The 18,480-nt window shown below is 57.4% G+C and overlaps 1 protein-coding gene across 1 annotated transcript; it reads left to right on the top strand.

The window, feature by feature from the left end:
• Positions 1-2,241: 2,241 nt before the first annotated feature.
• CEACAM16 (CEA cell adhesion molecule 16, tectorial membrane component) lies at positions 2,242-8,472 on the top strand. Its single transcript, XM_047079092.1, is given in 6 exon segments — positions 2,242-2,278; positions 3,448-3,837; positions 4,158-4,433; positions 5,464-5,742; positions 7,923-8,269; positions 8,271-8,472. Coding segments are annotated over 6 exon segments (1,437 nt in total). The 3' UTR covers positions 8,379-8,472.
• The last annotated feature ends 10,008 nt before the right edge of the window (positions 8,473-18,480 follow it).

The raw sequence follows: 18,480 nt of genomic DNA, 5'->3' as shown, positions 1-18,480 counted from the left end.
AGGGGTGCCTGGACCAGGGCAGGGGCCACAGGGAGGGAGAGAAAGGCACACATGGGAGAGAGATTTAAGAGGCAGGGGCCACAGGATGTGGCGTGCTGGCGGGGAAGCGTCGGGGACAGAGGCCTGGGTCTCTCTGTCCCAGTGACGGGTGGACAGTGTCACCAACCCCTTTGATAAGAGGACGAGGAGCAGAAGCAGGCCTGATGCCAAGGTCGGTCTGGGACAAGGTGAGCGAGCGGCGCCCAGGGACAGCTCGGGGGAGGCGTCCTGAATGACTCTGAGACGCGGTCCCAGGGCTCAGGGGAGAGGCCTGGGTCAGGACAGAGAAGGGTGAGGTGAGGCTGCAGGCGGGGGGAGGGGGGGGAGACAAGGCGCCAGTGCACCCACACCTCTCGCAACCCCTCCATCAGAGCCCTGCCCCGCCCTGCAAGGGTAGCTCAGGACACGGTGCCCGAGGAGCAAACTGGGACAGCTGAGCCACAGGGACGGCCCTCTGCCCGGAGGCAGGCCACTGGGGCCCGAGAAGGGCCGGGGACCCAGAAGCCATCAAGGTATCAGTAATAACATATCTGTCGACAACACCGTTTCCCCAGATCCCCCTCCCGCCCAGCCCTGCATCGCCAACGTCACCTTTCCAGAGACAACCTTCCCTGATCCCCTCCCCCACCCCCAACTTAAATACCGCAAACCCCCCTTCCTGGCTTTATTTTTGCCCCAACCGCACTTATGCCCATCCGACACGGGACAGTTTGTATTGTATTTGTTTGCCCCCAAGGGGGCAGGGAATTTATCTACTTGCGCTTAGAACGGTGCCCGGCAGGCAGGAGATGCCCTTTCAATATTTGTTGAATCAATGAGTGGTTTCTTGGCCTTTTGCCCTGTGCTGGGCATCTTCACAACCATTTCACACTGGTTTACTCACTTAATCTTTACGACGGCCCTATGAGGTGGGGACTGTCATTGTTCCCATTTCACAGATGAGGAAACTGAGGCCCCGCGGACTCTGTAACTTGCTCAGGGTCGTGGAGGCTCAGGGCCCAGCGCCTGCCCTTTGAATAACGGTGACACCAACCAGACCTCGTGTTGGGGGCCCAGTTCCGCCAGGTGCTGGTTCAAGTCCCGACAGGGAGCGTCACGCTAATTGTGCTCAACAAAACTGAGGAGGGCCTACACCATCCCTGTTTCTTTTCTTCCTAATGTTTACTTATTTTTGAGAGAGACAGAGCATGAGCAGGGGAGGGACACAGAGAGAGGGAGACCCAGAATCCGAAGCAGGCTCCGGGCTCTGAGCTGAGAGCACGGAGCCCGACGCGGGGCTCGAACTCACCAACCGCGAGATCATGGCCTGAGCCGAGGTCGGACGCTCAACCGACCGAGCCACCCAGGCGCCCACCATCCGTGTCTCGCAGAGCAGCTCATGGAGACTCGGCAAGGGACTGCCTCCGGCCCCACTTCGGGGAAGTGCAGAGCCAGGGTCAAAACAGGGCCCTCTGTGGCCCCAGAGGCTCCGCAGACCCATCGGACAGACACGGGAAAAGAAGGCCTCAGAAGGAAAGACAGAATGCGCGCTTCTCACCCGGTGCAGGAAGCCAGTCGGCAGCACGGCCCCAAAGAAAGCACGTAGCCGCCGAGCCTCCTTCCCTCGGGGTGGCTTTGGAGACAGGGCAGGGTTCGAACTCCCTCTCGCTGCAGGAACTTGGGCAAGTCAGAGCCCGTGCCTGGCGCCTCAGTTTCCCCATCTGCAAATGCGGGTTCTAACAGTGCCCACCTCACAGGAAGTCCCCCGAAAAGATACCGGAAGGTCACCCACGGCGCAGAGGCTGGAAAACGGCAGTCGCTGCTGATTGGTTTTATTCTTTGGTGACCCCCAAGTGCACCAGGGCCCGGGGTAAGAACTGCCCTAAAATCTTCCCCCGCCCTCCTCCTCCCCGGCGACCTGGTTCTCCTCCTGGTACCAAACCCCGGGCCCGGGCCCTCGGCACAAGGAGGTTAGGCAGCGCCCCAGGAGGCCCGGCCGGGTCGTGACCCCTGGCCGGTGCCTGCCACACCCGCTCTGGTACCCAAACGGGGCCCCAGATCCTCGGTGACTCGATCCCTCCAAATTCAGGTGATCTCCCCCGGCTCCAAATCACCGAACCCTCCCAGGTCCCGCGCCAGACGGAGCCAGGTCCCAACCAGGAAGGGCCTCGGAGCATCGGGACGCCAACGCCGCCGTCTTCGAGTCCGGGTTGGGGGCGAAAGATGGCACTGACGGGGTGCAGCTGTCTCTTCCTCAGCGGTGAGCGAGAACGGTGCCCCCCACAACCGCAGGCCCCGGGGAGGGGGGCCTCGGGGAAGGGCAGGGACGCCAGTCCGGGAGAGGGAAGGGGCGAGCCAGAAGTCCAGCGTGCTGGGTAGGGAGGGCCCCGTCTGCTCCTCCAAGAGGCCCCGGCCAGGGCCAGCCACCCAGAGAAGTCTGCAGGGTGGACCTCAGAGATTTTTCTAAGATCGGGGTGTGAGGCTAAAGCAGGGGGGTCACTGACCCGCCCTCGCTCGCGTGGCAAACCCTGACTGAGCTACAAAAGCGTGGCTGGGGCGAGCCCTGACCCCCAGCTCTGCCTCTCCCTGAGGACGTGGCTTTGGGCAGTCACCTTGCCTTTCTCAGCCTCAGTTTCCTCATCTGTGAAATGGGCTAAACTCCCAGGGTCGTCCGAAGGTCACAATAAGCAGCGTTCACTAGCACTTACTCTAAATGTTTTCTGGGTGTTAACAGCCACCCTAGAAAGGAGGTCCGCTCAGGACCCCCCCTCTTCCTAGACGAGAAACCCGAGGCTCGGAGAGGGGAAGCCGCTGGCTGGGCTCAGCCTGTCAGTGGTGGCAGGGCTGAGTGCTAGACCCAGAGCCCTCACCCCTCGCCAGGATGTGTCAGCCTGGAAAGTACCAGAAACCGGGGCCAGGCGTGCAAGCACTTCTTCCCCGAGAACCCTCCCCGGCCGCCCCTTCTGGGCAACCACACATACAACTCAAACCCAAGCAGCCCTGACCAGCTAGTCGGGTTTGGGGCTTATCTCCCGGGTTGGAGGGAAAAGGGTGGAGTCAATTCGTCCCGCCCCTACTTTCTGCTGCGGTCAGACCTGCCGAGGCGGAGGACGAGCACCGGACTGAGAGTCCGGGCCCCGGGCCTAGACGAGCCAGCCTGATTGTGCAAGCCCGGGTTTGGTGACTCTCTCGGCAGGAAAACCCTCTGGGCCCCCAGGAAATCCAAATTCTGGCAGGCCGAGCACGTGCTAGGAGCTTGCGCTCAAGGCTTTGGGCCAGACCCCAGGCAGAGCCCATCGAATTCAATCCTCAGTCCCACCGCAGGACGGAGACCCTACACCTGGCTCACACTGATTAGGCGCTTGTGGTATACCAGGAACACGCGTGCCAGGAGATCGCCACGGCTCCTCCTCCACTGAGTGGGGGCAGTGGCCACGGCGGCCTCACCCGCCCCCTCCGGCTCCTCTTCCTCAGCCGCCTTCCTGAGCGCGGGGGCCGACATCTCTATCACCCCCGAGCCTGCCCAGCCAGCCGAGGGGGACAACGTCACACTGACCGTCCACGGGCTTTCGGGGGAAGTGCTCGCCTACAACTGGTACGCGGGGCCCACGCTCAGCCTGACGTACCTGGTGGCCAGCTACATCGTGAGCACGGGCGACGAGACCCCTGGCCCGGCCCACACGGGACGGGAGGCTGTGCGCCCCGACGGCGGCCTGGACATCCGGGGCGCCCTGCCCGGGCACTCGGGCACCTACATCCTGCAGACCCTCAACAGGCAGCTCCAGACGGACGTGGGCTACGGACACGTGCAGGTCTATGGTGAGACGCCCCGCCCCCCTCGGCCTCCCCTGTACCACGGCCAGCCTTCCCACGTGCGTCCCGGCCCCTCTGATAAAGCTTAAAATGAAAATAAATTAAAATGGAAAACCGTTAAAAAAAAAAATAAAGACAAAATAACATTAAAATGCTCGCCTCCTTCAGGATGGCTTCCAGGACTGCCTCCTATCCCATTCTTTGCCCCTCTGGCTGGGGGTTACAGAGACGCCCCCAGGATCCAGCCATGCCCCTTGCCTAGAGCGGGGGTGGCCGGGGGAGCAGGCAGTGCCCGGCCCCCTCCCCCTCTGTCTCTTGCCCCACAGAGATCCTGGCCCAGCCTGTGGTCACGGCCAACAACACGGCACTGGTCGAGCGCCGAGACACCCTGCGCCTGGCGTGCAGCAGCCCCAGCCCCGCTGAGGTCCGCTGGTTCTTCAACGGCGAAGCCCTGCCCATCGCCATCCGCCTCGGCCAGTCCCCCGATGGCCGGGTACTGACCCGGCATGGCGTCCGCAGAGAGGAGGCGGGAGCCTACCAGTGTGAGGTCTGGAACCCGGTCAGTGTCAGCCGCAGCGAGCCCGTCAACCTGACCGTGTACTGTGAGTCCTCCTGGCCCCGCTAGAGATACCCTGCGCCCAAACCTCATAGATGGGGAAACCGAGGCCAGGAGAGGGTGCCCAAGGGCGCACACAGTGAGTCAGTAGGTGAGCTGGGGTGAGGCACCAAGGATCCCTTTCTCAGGGATGCACTTGACCCATGTCCTAAGGACTAAAAACCACCCTTGAAACGGACCAATCCTTCAGTTTGAAGCAATACAAGCAGGGAAGAGACACAGGCCTGGTTGGTTGTGAAATGGAGGTGGGAAGTGAGTGGCGGGTGGGGGGGGAGACAAAAGAAGAAAACACAACCAAAGCATGGAGTCATTCCCAGGGGCAGCAGATATGCAGTGTGGAATCCGGGGGAAATAAATCACAGAGGTACGCAAGGGCCGCCGATGTAGAAACACTTAGAGCCTAGAATCCTACGACCAGAGAATTCTGGATTTAAGAAGCGCTGAATTCTAGACTCTGAGAATCCTAGAAACTCTAGAAGCAGAGATTCTTAGAATCTTAGAATCTAATTCTAAAATCTTAGAGGCACCCAATCCTAGAATTTTAGAAACATAGACTCTAGAATCTTAGAATCCTAGAACCTAGAAGCATTGACTAGAAACATTGACTCTTGGAGCCCTAGAATTCTAGACTCTTAGAATGGCTTATGAGAAACTGATAGACCGATAGTCTAGTCGTCGTCTTCTTCTTCTTCTTCTTCTTCTTCTTCTTCTTCTTCTTCTTCTTCTTCTCTTTTTTTTTAATGGGGCCATAGACTTCAAAAATATCTTGAAATTTTGTCTGGCCCAACATCCTCTTTCTACAGATGAGAAAACAGGTCCCCTGAAAGGGGAAAGTGATTCTCGAGATCCTAGAGCAAGTTAGAGATGTGTGTGGGATCCGAAAAAGCCAGAGCTTTCTCCCTCCGCTAGGCCCACACACTCCCAGAGGCCCAGCATGGTGGAGAGGAAGCCAGGGTGCCCATCTCTACTCCCCTGTCGCTCTACTGCCCCGTCTCTCTCCCTCCTGCCCCCCACAGATGGCCCAGAACGCGTGGCCATCCTCCAAGATTCCACCACCCGCACGGGCTGTACCATCAAACTGGACTTCAACACGTCCCTCACCCTGTGGTGCGTGTCCCAGTCCTGCCCAGAGCCCGAGTATGTGTGGGCCTTCAACGGGCGGGCCCTCAAGAACGGGCAAGACCACCTCAACATCACTAGCATGACGGCGGCCCAGGAGGGCACGTACACGTGTATTGCTAAGAACCCCAAGACCCTGCTTTCCGGATCCGCCTCGGTGGTGGTCAAGCTCTCCGGTGAGTCGCCCCCAGCCTGACCACCACCCCCTCCCCATGGAGGCCCAGTTGGACTATGAAGGTTTGGCCCCTCCACCAACAGTTAGCGCACCATGTGCCCAGGAGATCACTGGAGAGTTAAGAGCTTCCCAGCCCATTCTTTGGCCAAGTCACAGAGTGGCATATCGGGTGGACCCCCTCTTCATCTGGAGACGGTCCATGCCTTGTCGCCTGGAAAACAAACAATGAATCAGACTCTCCCTTCAGAGTCCTCAGTGTGTACCTGTCCACATCGGGAAGTGGCAGGGCGGGAAAACGTTCAGACGTCCCTTCCTGTGAGTGCCCCTGTTCTAAATTCAGCCGGTCACAGATGCTTTGGGGCTGACCCATTCTCTCCACACAGACAGGTGAACTCCTGTGCGGCCGACTGGATTACCCAGTTATCTGGCCCAGAGGACCGTGCATGCACACACACACACACACACACACACACACACACACGGAAAGTCACAGCCAGCTGATGGCAAGTGGAAAAACACAGCCAGGGAATCATCGTCTTGCCTCTGTCCTTAAACAACCTGGGGGCTGGGGGTAGTGCAGACACAGCTGGTGTTTTCAGAGCTATCAGGATCCTCAGGGGACACTTTCTCATCCCCTGGGGATGGTGGCTTTGAACACTGAGGCCTCCTTAATTCTGCCTTGGTTCCTTCCCAAGTGGCCACCATGCCCCCAGGGACGGTGGGAACAGTCCTTCCCTCCCTCCCTCCTCCCTCCCTCCTACTAACAGGCTGGGTCTCATCCAAAGGGTGGATACTCTTTCACCCAAAGCAGAAATGGCATCCCCAAAGGTAAGTGTACCTCCTGCCCCACCCCACCTGGGGCCTGGGTAGCTGGTCTTGGCCAGAGACAGGGAGATGTACCAGATGACCCCAGGTGCCGCCCCAAGCCCTGCCTGTGCAGGCCAAGTTGGGGGGTGCCCAAGTGTGCAGGTATGTGCAGGGAGTGGGTAGAGCACCCCCGAGGGCCTCCTGAACTGTCAGCAACCCCGTGGCAAGTGCCAGGGAGAGACAGAGGAAAGGGAGACTCTACCCTGATCCCCATCTGGGGGAGACTCTGATGTGATGGAGGAGACATGGTCTCTGCTCTTGGAGAGATGATCCTGGAATAGGGAAGCATGACTTCCTTATTCGAGGAGCTGCCAGTCAGAGAGAAGAGGCAATGTCTCACACTCCATGGACTTTAAGCAATGATGGAGGAGACATGACACCCACCCTCAATGAGCTTCCAGTCAGATGGAGGAGACAGTCAGTTCACCTTGGGGAGACTTTGTATTCTGATGGGAGAGATGTGGTCTTAAGGAGACATGGTCCTTTTTTTTTTCTTTTTTCTTTTTTTTTTTTTTTGAGAATTCCTAGTCTGATGGGGGAGACATAGTTCCCACCTTTGGGTTACTCCCAATCTGATGGGGGAGTAAAGCCTCCCCCTACTTTCTAGGAATTTCCAGTCTGATGGGGTAGACATACCCCCATCCAGCTTCTGGGGTCCCCAGCCTGATTGGAGAGACCCAGCCCAATAATCTGGAATTTCGAATCTGATGGAAGAGACATGGCCTCCCACCCTCTGGAATCTTTCAATTTGATAAGAAACTATGGCCCCCACATCCTGAGGTCTCTTGGTTTGACAAAAGAGATACAACCTGGGGTACACAACTCCCAACTATCTGAGGCGGAGACAGGGCCCCCATGTTCTGAGAATTTCCAGTCTGATAGGGGAGATATGCCCCCCCCCATATTCTAGAATTTCCAATCTGATAGGGGAGACATGGCCCCTATATTTTGGGAATTTCCAATCTGATGGAGGAGACATGGTTTGACTCTCTAGGGTCCTCTAGTTAAGCGGGAGAGATATCCCCCGAGGGCTGGAAATTCTTAGTCTGAGGCGGGAGAGACGGCCCCCACCCTTGGGGTGCCCCAATCTCCTGAGGGAAGACAGAGCTCCCCGGCAGGCATTGTCGGGACACAAAACCCACCTCCACGGCCACACAAGTCAGCTCCTTCCTCTGTCTCCTTCCCCGGGGCCCCTCACGGGGCGGCACCAGTCAGTTGCGGGGGAGGCAGGGGCGCGGGGGTGGGAGGGGGACGCCACGCCAGGTGCAGGCCCGGTGACCCAGCCCCCCGCCCCCCCCCCCACTCTCTCTTCAGCGGCAGCGGTCGCCATGACGATTGTGCCCGTGCCCACCAGGCCGATGGAGGGCCAGGATGTGACGCTGACCGTCCAGGGCTACCCCAAGGACCTGCTGGTCTACGCCTGGTACCGCGGGCCTGCCTCGGAGCCCGGCCGGTTGCTCAGCCAACTGCCGTCAGGCAACTGGATCGCAGGCCCCGCGCACACAGGCCGGGAGGTGGGCTTCGCCAACTGCTCACTGCTGGTGCAGAAGCTGAACCTCACGGATGCCGGCCGCTACACCCTCAAGACCGTCACGTTGCAGGGCAAGACCGAGACCCTGGAAGTTGAGCTGCAGGTGGCCCGTGAGTGTGTCAGAGGGGGGCAGAGGGTGTATCTTTTCAGACAGACGCTCCCAAAGCGGGGCTTTGTCTCCTCCAGGGCGGGGAGGGAAGCACGGACGAAGGGTGGATCGGCGTCCCCAACAGACTTGAGAGAAGGGGCTCCCTCTCCTCCCTCTGACTTGGGGATCTCCAAATGGAGTTTTTGGCCTCTTCTGTCAAACCGACAGCCTAGACTAGGGGTAGATAGGCCTCCTGCATGGAACCGAAGGCTACCAAAGGGGGATTCCACGCCTCCTCTCTCATATAAGAAGTACACCAGACTGAAGGTCTCAAGAAAGGAGGCACAGTCTGAGCGTAGGGCACCCTTTTTCCTGCAGGTGGGTAGACCTATTGCCTCCGCTACTTTATTGGGAAAGTGGGTTAATGATGGGAGTGTACCTCCCCCATCAGACTGGATGTATAGTACGAGGGTGGATCGTAACTCCCTCTTTAGACTGGGAGATCCTAGACAGTTGGCATCATGTCTCGGCCTCTGCATTAGGGTAAGAGTGAGGACAGAATTTCTACCATCAGAGGGGGACATTCTTCTCTCAAAGTGAAATAGGAAAAATCTCCTCCATTAGGATAGAGGCTTCTGGGTGATGGGAATTTTGTCTCCTCCCTCAGACTGGGAATTCCCAGTGGTCAGGAGCCATGTCCCTTCCATCAGTCCGGGAATTCCCAGATGTTGAAGACCATGTCTTGCCCATCATAGTAGGGACTCCCAGAGTCAGGGACCATGTCTCCTCCATCAGACTGGGAGCTCCCAGAAACAGGTCTCCTCCATCAGACTGGAAGTTCTCGGAGTCAATGAACCATGTCTCCCACATCAGACTCGGAGCTCCCAGGGTTAAAGACCATGTCTCCTCCATCAGACTGGGAGCTCCCAGAAACAGGGACCAGGTCTCCTCCATCAGACTGGTAGTTCTCGGAGTCAATGAACCATGTCTCCCACATCAGACTGGGAGCTCCCAGAGTTAAAGACCATGTCTCCTCCATCAGACTGGGAGCTCCCAGAGTTAGGGACCATGTCTCCTCCATCAGACTGGGGGCTCCCAGAACCAAGGACCATGTCTCCTCCATCAGACTGGGGGCTCCCAGAGCCAAGGACCATGTCTCCTCCATCAGACTGGGAGCTCCCAGGGGCAGGGACCATATCTCCTCCATCAGACTGGGAGCTCCCAGAGGCAGGGACCAGGTCTCCTCCATCAGACTGGGGGCTCCCAGAGTCAGGGACCAGGACCATCCCCATCAGACTAGACATCCCCAGAGGTCCAAGAGGCCATGTCCCTGAGGCAGGCTTCATTCCATTAGACCAGGAGCTCTCAGACACTGGGAACTTGGTCATTCTCCAGTCTGGAGCCTCCTCTCCCCCATCAGACAAGGCATTTTTGGAAGCCCTGAGTCAGGGATGGCATCTCCCAGCTCAGATGTGAACTTTCTGGGGTCAGGAAATCAGTCACTGCCAGGCACCCCTTCCTTCATCAAACCCTGGTCCTGGGTCAGTGCTGGAGGTAGAATGCTCTTCGATGGCAGCAGGCCACCCGCCCCCCCCCCCATGAAGCCTCGGAAATCCTTTTCACCCTGTCTCTCTTCTCACAGTCAACCTCCCTCCCCTGCATGAGGACCAACGCCACCTTCCTGAACCTGAACCTGGCACAGGCTGAGCGTGGGGCCGCGGGAGGCTGGGGGTGGGCAGGGGAGCACGAGGGGTGGGGGCACCGGGAGCTTGTCCTCTACCTCCCTGACAGCCTCTTCCACCCTTCTGCCCCCTCCCCTCCTCAGCCCTGGAGTAGCAGCGCAGCTGTGGCTGTGGGGACCTCCGGAGAGAAGAGCTCTTCACGCCATCCTCCCCTTCTCCTCCCCCTGATTGGAGGACCACTTGTTCCCAGGGAGGATGCCGGACTGACCACGGTCGGCTGTTCTCCTGCTTCCGCGCTAGAGCTAGAACTGACAGGGCCCTACTTCTCTGAGTTGTCGGACAGCCACAGAGGCCATAAATGTCCTGGTTAACACATGCATGTGTCAGCCTCTCCTTCTCTGACCGTCAACCCTGCCATCTCCTGGTGACCACACTTGCCTCCTTTCCTACCCGAGGTTATTCTCAGTGTGGGTGCACGCGTGCATAGGGATGCCTAATGGACCGTGATGAGTCCCTCCTGCTCAGTGTCAAGGCCTCGGGCTCTTCCCACGTCCCCCCAGGTTATATCTGACAGTCCTGCTTCCCAACGGGCCAAAGACTGCCCCTCCCTGGGACACCAAACACCGCGGTTCTGTGGGACGTAGCCCTCCCCTATGCTGCAACTCACTCCCCCTGGGCCCTGAAGCAAGGCTGCTCATGCCAGGACAGGGAATGACCAAATTCCCTGGGGGGCATGAGGGATGCCGTCTATTTAACCAAAGATGCTCCCTTGTGGCCTTCATTGTCCTGGGATTGTCCCCCACCCCATGTCTGTCTCAAACATCACCTGCACAACCCTAAAAATATCTCCCTCCTCCTCTAAATGCAAATGGAGTAGGGGTGGGGGTGAGGGGTAGAGAGTGAGGGATTGGAAGAGAGTGTCTTCTAACACCTGCAACTACTAGGACCAGAGCCACAGGCCCCACTCAGCCAAGATGTCCCGAGAGAGAGAGAGAGAGAGAGAGAGAGAGAGAGACTCTCAGTGTTGGTCAGAAGTGGTGATCACAGACTCAGGGTAGCAAGAGAGGTTTGGGCAGGGATAGAAAGGCCTAGTAGAGAGATTTCCTAGAAAGTTTCAAGACAGAGACTTTCTGGGGGTGGCCACGTTGAGATGGGATGGTAGGTGGTGAATGCACACCACAGTGAGGGTTATAAAATCTGGCTTATTGGGGCGCCTGGGTGGCGCAGTCGGTTAAGCGTCCGGCTTCAGCCAGGTCACGATCTCGCGGTCCGTGAGTTCGAGCCCCGCGTCAGGCTCTGGGCTGATGGCTCAGAGCCTGGAGCCTGTTTCCGATTCTGTGTCTCCCTCTCTCTCTGCCCCTCCCCCGCTCATGCTCTGTCTCTCTCTGTCCCAAAAATAAATAAACGTTAAAAAAAATTTTTTTTTTAATAAAAAAAAAAAATCTGGCTTATGATCCTCCATTTGCCATGGATTCATTAGACTCTCAGTCTGTCCACCAGCAAAAAACGTGTGGGCTTGGGGCAGGCTAGGATTTTTTCAAACCATTTTATTAGCCTCAGAGCCCTTTCCTCAAATGCAAGCTTACATGGTAGGTCGATATAGGATTCAAAATAGTAATGCGATAAAAATAGGTACAGCCCTCCCTCCCCCAAAGTTTATTTACACCTAGAAAATTCCTGAGATGTCAATTAAATAAACCTTGAATTACAGAGGCAATTACAATGCAAAATACCAACCCAAATCAAATGCCCGTGAAAACACTAGATCCAGAAACCTGCGGTATGGGGCCAAAGCCGCACTTGGAGGGGGAATGATAGTCTTAAATGCTTAAATGCATTGGGAATACTAAAACGGAAAGAGCTTGACGATGAACAAAATAAGCCGTCCACTCAAGAAACCAGAAAAATAAACCAAGGGAAAAAAGGTAAGGAATGTAAAAAGGCAAAAGCAGAAATGGATGAAGGATAAAACAAAACACAGAGTGAGTCAACTAAACCTAACGGTGCTTCTTTGAAAATGTTGACGGACTAGGCAAACGTTTTGCAAATGTGATGAGAGACAGGGGAGGCCAATATCTACAATCAAGGACGGGGGGGGGGGGGGGCGGCTGGCTCTATCGGTAGAACACACGACTCTCCATCTTGGGGTTGTAAGTTTGAGCCCCACATTGGGTGTAGACCTTACTTAAAAATATAAATCTGAAACAATAAATACAATAAAAAGAGAGACTGGTCTGGTTGCAGTAGAGGGTTGGTTCTTGGTTAGATGCACAATAACCAAACACACGAAGGGAAGAGGGTGTGGAATACCCGGGAATAGCTCCCCACCAGCCACTCCTCTCTCATGATGGCAGTCGCCGCCTCCGGTAAAAGAAGCTCAAAGTGTCAGACACTCACTTTCCCAGAGGGCCTTGCAGCTCCGGGTGGCCGTGTAACCAAGTTCTGGCCAATGAAGGAAGGAGCGAGCCAAAAGTCGCGTCCACGCCTCTGCCCCCACCCGAGGGAGGCGCCAAGAGCGCTCTCCATGGAGTTTGAACGCTATTTCCTAAATCAGTGGTCTCCAATATTAGGTTTCCGGGCAATGGCACAACTAGGAAGCGTGGATGGCTTTGAGAACACACTCTTAACCCTGATATTATCCAGCCCCCCAAATGGGAAATGGCTCTCGCATGCGCGCCCTTCCACCAAGTTCACGTAAGAGCGAGCATCGTACCTAGGGCTGGAGCCCAGGAACACCAGATAGAATTTCTCTTCGGTGGCCAGGAAGGGACTGGAAATAAGACAAGACAGAGAGAGAAGGCTAACATACACGATGAAAGGGAAACTCCTACGGGTGAGGGCAGCTTACATGGAAAGAAGACTATTTCTCTCTCACGGAAAGACTTCCCAGAGGCGGATTGCTCAGAACTGGAATCGCGGCTCCACGGGGGCATTAGAGACACAGCGCCTTCTGGGTTTCTGCCCCATCATTCGTGACGTGGGGTTGCCATTCCCTTGGTCACCTCGTGGTCCAAGATGGCTGCTGGAGCCGCCGCAGCCTCGTCCACGTTCCAGGCCGGCCGCGGGAAGAAAGGGACCGAGGGCAAACGCAACCCCACGCAGGTTGCGCCCCCTTTAAGGAACCTTCCCCAAAGTCCCGGCCTGCGCCGGCCGCTTACATCTGATTGGCCAGCTGTTAGTCACATGGCCACCCTAGCTGCAAGGGAGGCTGGGACTTGTAGTCTTTCCCCTGGGTATATCGCCGCCCCCAGAGAACCTCAGGGTCCTGCGTCGCAAGGAAGAGAGGAAGAAGGGATCCCGGGTGGGCAGCTGGCAGGCCGTGCCACACGGGACCTTGGAACTCCTTCCTAAACTGGACAAAACAGCCTTTCTCATCTAAGCCCGAAGGGAAATTGTCACAGCCACGGCATTCAGGGTTTGCGAAAGACAGTGGTTGTGTTCAGTTGGGGGTTGCTTTGTGCAATGCAGAATGAGGCCAGCGGGAGGGACAGGGTGGAGGGAGCCAAGGAGGAGGCTGCTTGGGTTTCTAGGTCAGTCGGATTCCAGATCCCATATCCTCAGGGTGTGGAGGCTCGGATGTCCCCAGGACCAAAGCTCGCGTCCCTCTAGGCATCCCTGGGCTCCAATCCCCTTCTGTTAGCAGTTCCAGGAAAGAACAGTGACCGCAAAACAATACTAGCTCCTCTATCTCGAGTATCGACCGTCCTTTTGCGAACACGTGCTCAATGAATTTCTACAGCAACACTTCAGAGTAGTTACTGCCACTTGGTCCATCTTCTAGATGAAGAAACTGAAGCCACGGGGCGCCTGGGTGTCTCAGTCGGTGGAGTGGCGGACTTCGGCTCAGGCCGCCATCTCACAGTTCGTGAGTTCGAGCCCCACATGCGGCTCGCTGCTGTCAGCACAGAGCCCTCTTCGGATCCTCTGTCCCCATCTCTCTCTCTGCCCCTCCCCTTCTGGCTCTCTCTCTCTCTCTCTCTCAAAAATAAACATTAAAAGAGAAAGAAAAAAGAGAAACTGAGGCACAGAGAGCTTAAAAACCTTGCTCTGGGTCCCCCAGTTCCCACAGCTGCTGGGTGGAGAAGCTAGCTGGTAAGTCCCCCTCATTCCTCAGCAGGGCAGGCCGGTCAAGAGCGGAGGCTGAGCGCCCAGACAGAGCTGAGCTGGCCACTTTCAGCCGGGGGCGGGGACGTTGCTCTTCCTCGCCTATAAAACCGAGATAATAGTGCCCACCCCTAGAGTTGTTGAAAAGAGTCAACTATGAGTAAAGGATCTGTGCAGAAAAGGTTGGTAAATGCTTTCGGCCCTAGGCGTGAGCTTTTGACAACAGGCAGAGGGAAAAGTCAAAAAATCACGACTTTTCTGTAATACGTTCTTCTTGGGGGGACTTAACTGATCCTATCCTGCACAGGTTTGCCGCACTTTATGTAAGATGTGATGTTCTTGAAAATGTTAATCGCTGAAAATGTCTTCCAAGGAAAAATAATAAAGGGTATGAGGTTTTTTTGTTGGTAATGTTTATTTATTTTTGAGAGAGAGACAGAGCATGAGTGGGGAAGGGACAGAGAGAGAGGGAGACACAGAGTCTGAGGCAGGCTCCAGGCTCTGAGCTGTCAGCACAGAGCCTGATGTGGGGCTTGAACTCACAGTTCGTGATCATGACCTGAGCCAAGGTCGGATGCTTAACCGACTGAGCCACCCAGGTGCCCCACGTGCGAGCTCTCAGAATCACGGTGCCGATCCTCACTGGCCCCGGGGTAACGTGCTCTTGGCACAGATTTTCTGACTTGCTGCTCGCAGCCTCCCTTTGCAATGGGGCCACGTTTTTCCAATCTCCTAGCTGTTTATTAAACATACGCTTCCCAGGTCCCTGCCTGGCTCCAGGAAATCTGTGTTTCCAGGGAAGAGACCCGGAAGCTGAATTTTTTACATCAATAGTCTGGGTGATCTTTGTCACCTGGGAAGTTGGAGGGCCTCGATGCAGGGACTGGATCACAAAAAAAGGAAAGAGAGGCACAGAGAGAAGGAGGCACCTTGTCCGAAGGTGGCTACTCAGCCAGGAAGGGCCGAGTGGGCCCGGAGAGGGGCAGGAACCAGCTCAGGATCACACAGCAGGTTTCGGACTGGAGACTGGGGCTCTCCTCTGCCCCTGGGGGTTGAGAGCAGCCCCCCCCAAGTCCCCCACAAAGCCACAAAGGCCAGATGGCGCTTGGGTCCCCGGATTCCACCACAGCTATGGATGGGGCCCAGACTGGGCGGCCAGGGGAGCCGCGGCCTCTGTCTTGCCCCCGTTCCTCCCCCCTCACCTAAGATGCCTTTTCTCAAGTAACCCTCCTGCGGTGGGGAGGGCAGGGGTGGGGGCAGGAATGACCTTGAGGCCAGAGCACACAATGGCCCAGTCACTGTCTGGAGCCCCGCCAGTGAGAGGAAGGAAACATGCCCTGTTTTTCTCCCCTGGGCTGGAATGTTGATGCAGGATGGAGAGAGAGAGGAGGGCGAGCCGAGGGAGGAGGAGGGAAAAGAGAAGGTGGGAGGAGGGAAGGGAGGAGAGAGGAAGAAGGAGAAGGATGAGAAGAAAGAGGAGAAGGGGCAGGGGGTGCGGTGGGGGGGGGGGGGTGCCCGGCACCAGGGTGCCAAGGCCAGACTTTGGGAACCAAGCAGGGAGTCTGCTCAGCTCCAGCCAGGCCCGACACACAGTCAGAGCCCAGAGAGGATGTCCCAGCCCTCTAAGGTTGCACAGGACCAGGGCAGCCAAAGGGTCTCGCCTTAGCCGCCAACCACAGTCAAGAGCTCCCTGAGTTCCCACAGTGACCTTCAGAAACAGCTGTCAGCCCTTGAAGTCCTCAGAAGGGGAAACAACGGCCCCCTGACTATTGTTCCAACAAACCACACAACTCCTGCCCCAGGACCTTTGCACCGGCCTTTCTTCCTGCCAAAAATGGTCTCACCCTCAATCAATCGATTCAGGTCTCTGGTCAAATGTCACCTCCTCACAGGGGCCCCCCCGAATACCCCGTGTTGTCTAGCTTTGTCCTTCCGAGCATTTATGACACACCCACGCCCAACTTTATAGGATATATTTCTTTCTTCACCTATTCACTATCTGCCCTCTCCACCAGACTGTGAGCCCCACGAGGCAGGGATTTTCTCTCTTTGGTTCACTACGGTGTGTGTCTATCACCTAAGTCAGTATCGATCGGCCCGGTTCCTTCCTGATTCTCCAGGGCGTTACCCAGCCTACCGCAAGCTAAGACCCGAAAGCACAGAAGATCTAGGTAGAAAGTTGGCAGGGAAGAGCATTTCAAACAGAGGGCACAGAATGCGCAAAGTCCAGGAGGCAGGAAACCAGGTTCACGGCCAATATGGCTGGCGCGGTAGCGGGCCGCCGGGAAGAATTTGGCCTCGGCCGTCACCGTGAGTGGGAGCCACAGTGTGGGGGGGTGGGCGGAGCTGGACAGCCTCCGTCTCGGGTTCTAACAGGATCCCTCCGGCTGGAAGAAATATAAGAAAAAAGATCAGGTAACAGGTAGACAGGAGGCGATGGCAGCCGGGCCCGGGGAGGCTGTGGACACGGCGGGGAGAATAGATTCTGAACGTGAAGCTGACGACATTTGCTGATGGACAGGACGCGGCGGAGGGAAGAGAGGAAGCAAGGGGTCTCCGAGCTCAGGGCCTGAGCAGACGCAGGGCGGGGGCCGGAATGGAGGCCTGGGCGTTGGAGAGGCCGGCGAAGCGGGAGCCGGGCCCAGACCCCGAGGCGCACAGGCGGCTCCATGAAGGAAGTTGGCACAAGCGGCGGACTGTGGTTTTCACCCACCTCGAGGGGCCCCTTATCCTCTCCCCCAACTTCCCCTCACGCCGGGTGGAGCCGGCCTTTTGTTTGTTTCCCTCTCGTCATCCGTTTTATGATGGGGAAGCCTGGTTTTCCCCTAACCCAGCAGACGCCTCTTCCCTCTGCCTGTCCCTGACCCTCCCGCCTTGGGAAGCCCCGCGCCGGCCTCCGAAAATGTCCCTGCGGGACGAGGCCCCTGCCACCCGTTCATCTGGCCAGATGGGCCCCGAAAGGGGAAGCGGGTGGCCCAGAGTCACCCGGCATGTGGTCAACTCAGGCCTTCAGGGTCCCGTCTCCTCGGTGCCCCACCACAGCCCTGGGAGGCGGGGTGGGGAGGAGGCAGAGGTTTGTCTCCACGTTTCACACGAGAAAACTGGAGCTCCAAGGGAGGCCCGAGCTCACCCAAGACGCCGCACGGACCGGGAGCGTTGGGATGTGAACCCAGCTCCTGACGGACGGGGCGGCGGCTCCGTTGTGAGCTGTGAGGAGAAGGCGGTGGGGGACCCAGCCCCGTCCTGCCAGGGCGCAGTGGGGGTACAGACCGGTCGCGGACAATGACAGCCCAGCCCCTGGTCGGGGCTGGGATGGGGGAGCCCGGGAGACTGGGTGGGGGAACACCTGACCCAGCCAGGGGCCACAGAGGGCTTCCAGGAGGAGGAGACCCAGAAGGTAAGCGGGAGTTAACAGGTGCCAATGTTCCAAGGCAGGGAACAGCACAAAGGCCCAGGATTGAGAGGAAACCTTAGGGCTCCTCAGTGACCATGTCCCTCCACTGATGAAACTCTCCGATGGCAAACCCTGGCAAACCCTTCAGCCTGACATGCATTCATTCATTCAAACCTTCCCTGGGGTATGTCGTTAGTGCCAGCCCCCTGTGGGGACATAGCAGTGACTACAGCAGCCCCTTGGGACCGTGACCCCGACCCGGGGTGGCAGGGAGGGCGTCCTGGAGGAGGAGGCATCTACTCCAAGACCCGAAAGGGCGGTAGGAGGGATGCTGGGAAAGAGGCAGGGAAGGGTGTCCCAGGCAGAGGGAACAGCCTGTGCAAAGGCCTGAAGGTAAGTTCTGAGTCAAACAAGCTGCTCATGGCTCAGATGAAACAGGGTGGTCTGGGAGAGGCTAGAGAGGCCAGCCTTGCGGACTTCCTTCCAGGGCACTGGGGAGCCATGGAAGAGTTATGAGCGGACTGGCAACAAGGTAGGCTCGTGAGTCAGAAAGACCTCCCCAGCATCCACAGAGGATGAACGTAGGGAAGCCACAGAATCACAGGCGGGGCTTTGCAAGGTCCGGGAGACTTGTGCCCAGGTCTGAGGGAGGGGATCCACCATTTCTGGGTGCTCCGGGTGGGAAGCCTGGCCCACAGCAACCACTAGGTGGTGCCAGCAAACCACTAGCCGGGGCTGAGCCCACACCGGGCGGTCAAGTCCACAGCCCTGCAGAACTTCCCGGCCCCTGGGTCAGGGGAGCAAATCTCACTTGCCCTTTGCCTCTCCCTGTGCCTGTCCCAGCTCCCTCCGGAGCTGGAACTTGCTAACAGTGAGATTTCCAGAGGCTGCTCGGGCCCCGGGGCTCCAGGAAAAGCCGCAGACAGGTTCACCTCTGTCATCACACTGGAAGCTCAGACTGGATCACCTTGTCACCCCTCCCAGACGGGAGGACTTTTACCTCCCCTATAAGACTGGCGCTTCCGTGTCCCCCCCCCACCCGATTAGAAAAACATCATCCTACATGTCAGCAT

The sequence above is a fragment of the Lynx rufus genome, unplaced genomic scaffold (genome assembly GCF_022079265.1).
Source record: "Lynx rufus isolate CCGP_SWC_20201006 ecotype Redwood Valley unplaced genomic scaffold, mLynRuf1.p SCAF_16, whole genome shotgun sequence".
Classification (NCBI taxonomy): Eukaryota; Metazoa; Chordata; class Mammalia; order Carnivora; family Felidae; genus Lynx; species Lynx rufus.
The sequence above is the reverse complement of the archived record's forward strand: the minus strand, read 5'-3'. Positions and strand labels throughout refer to the sequence as shown.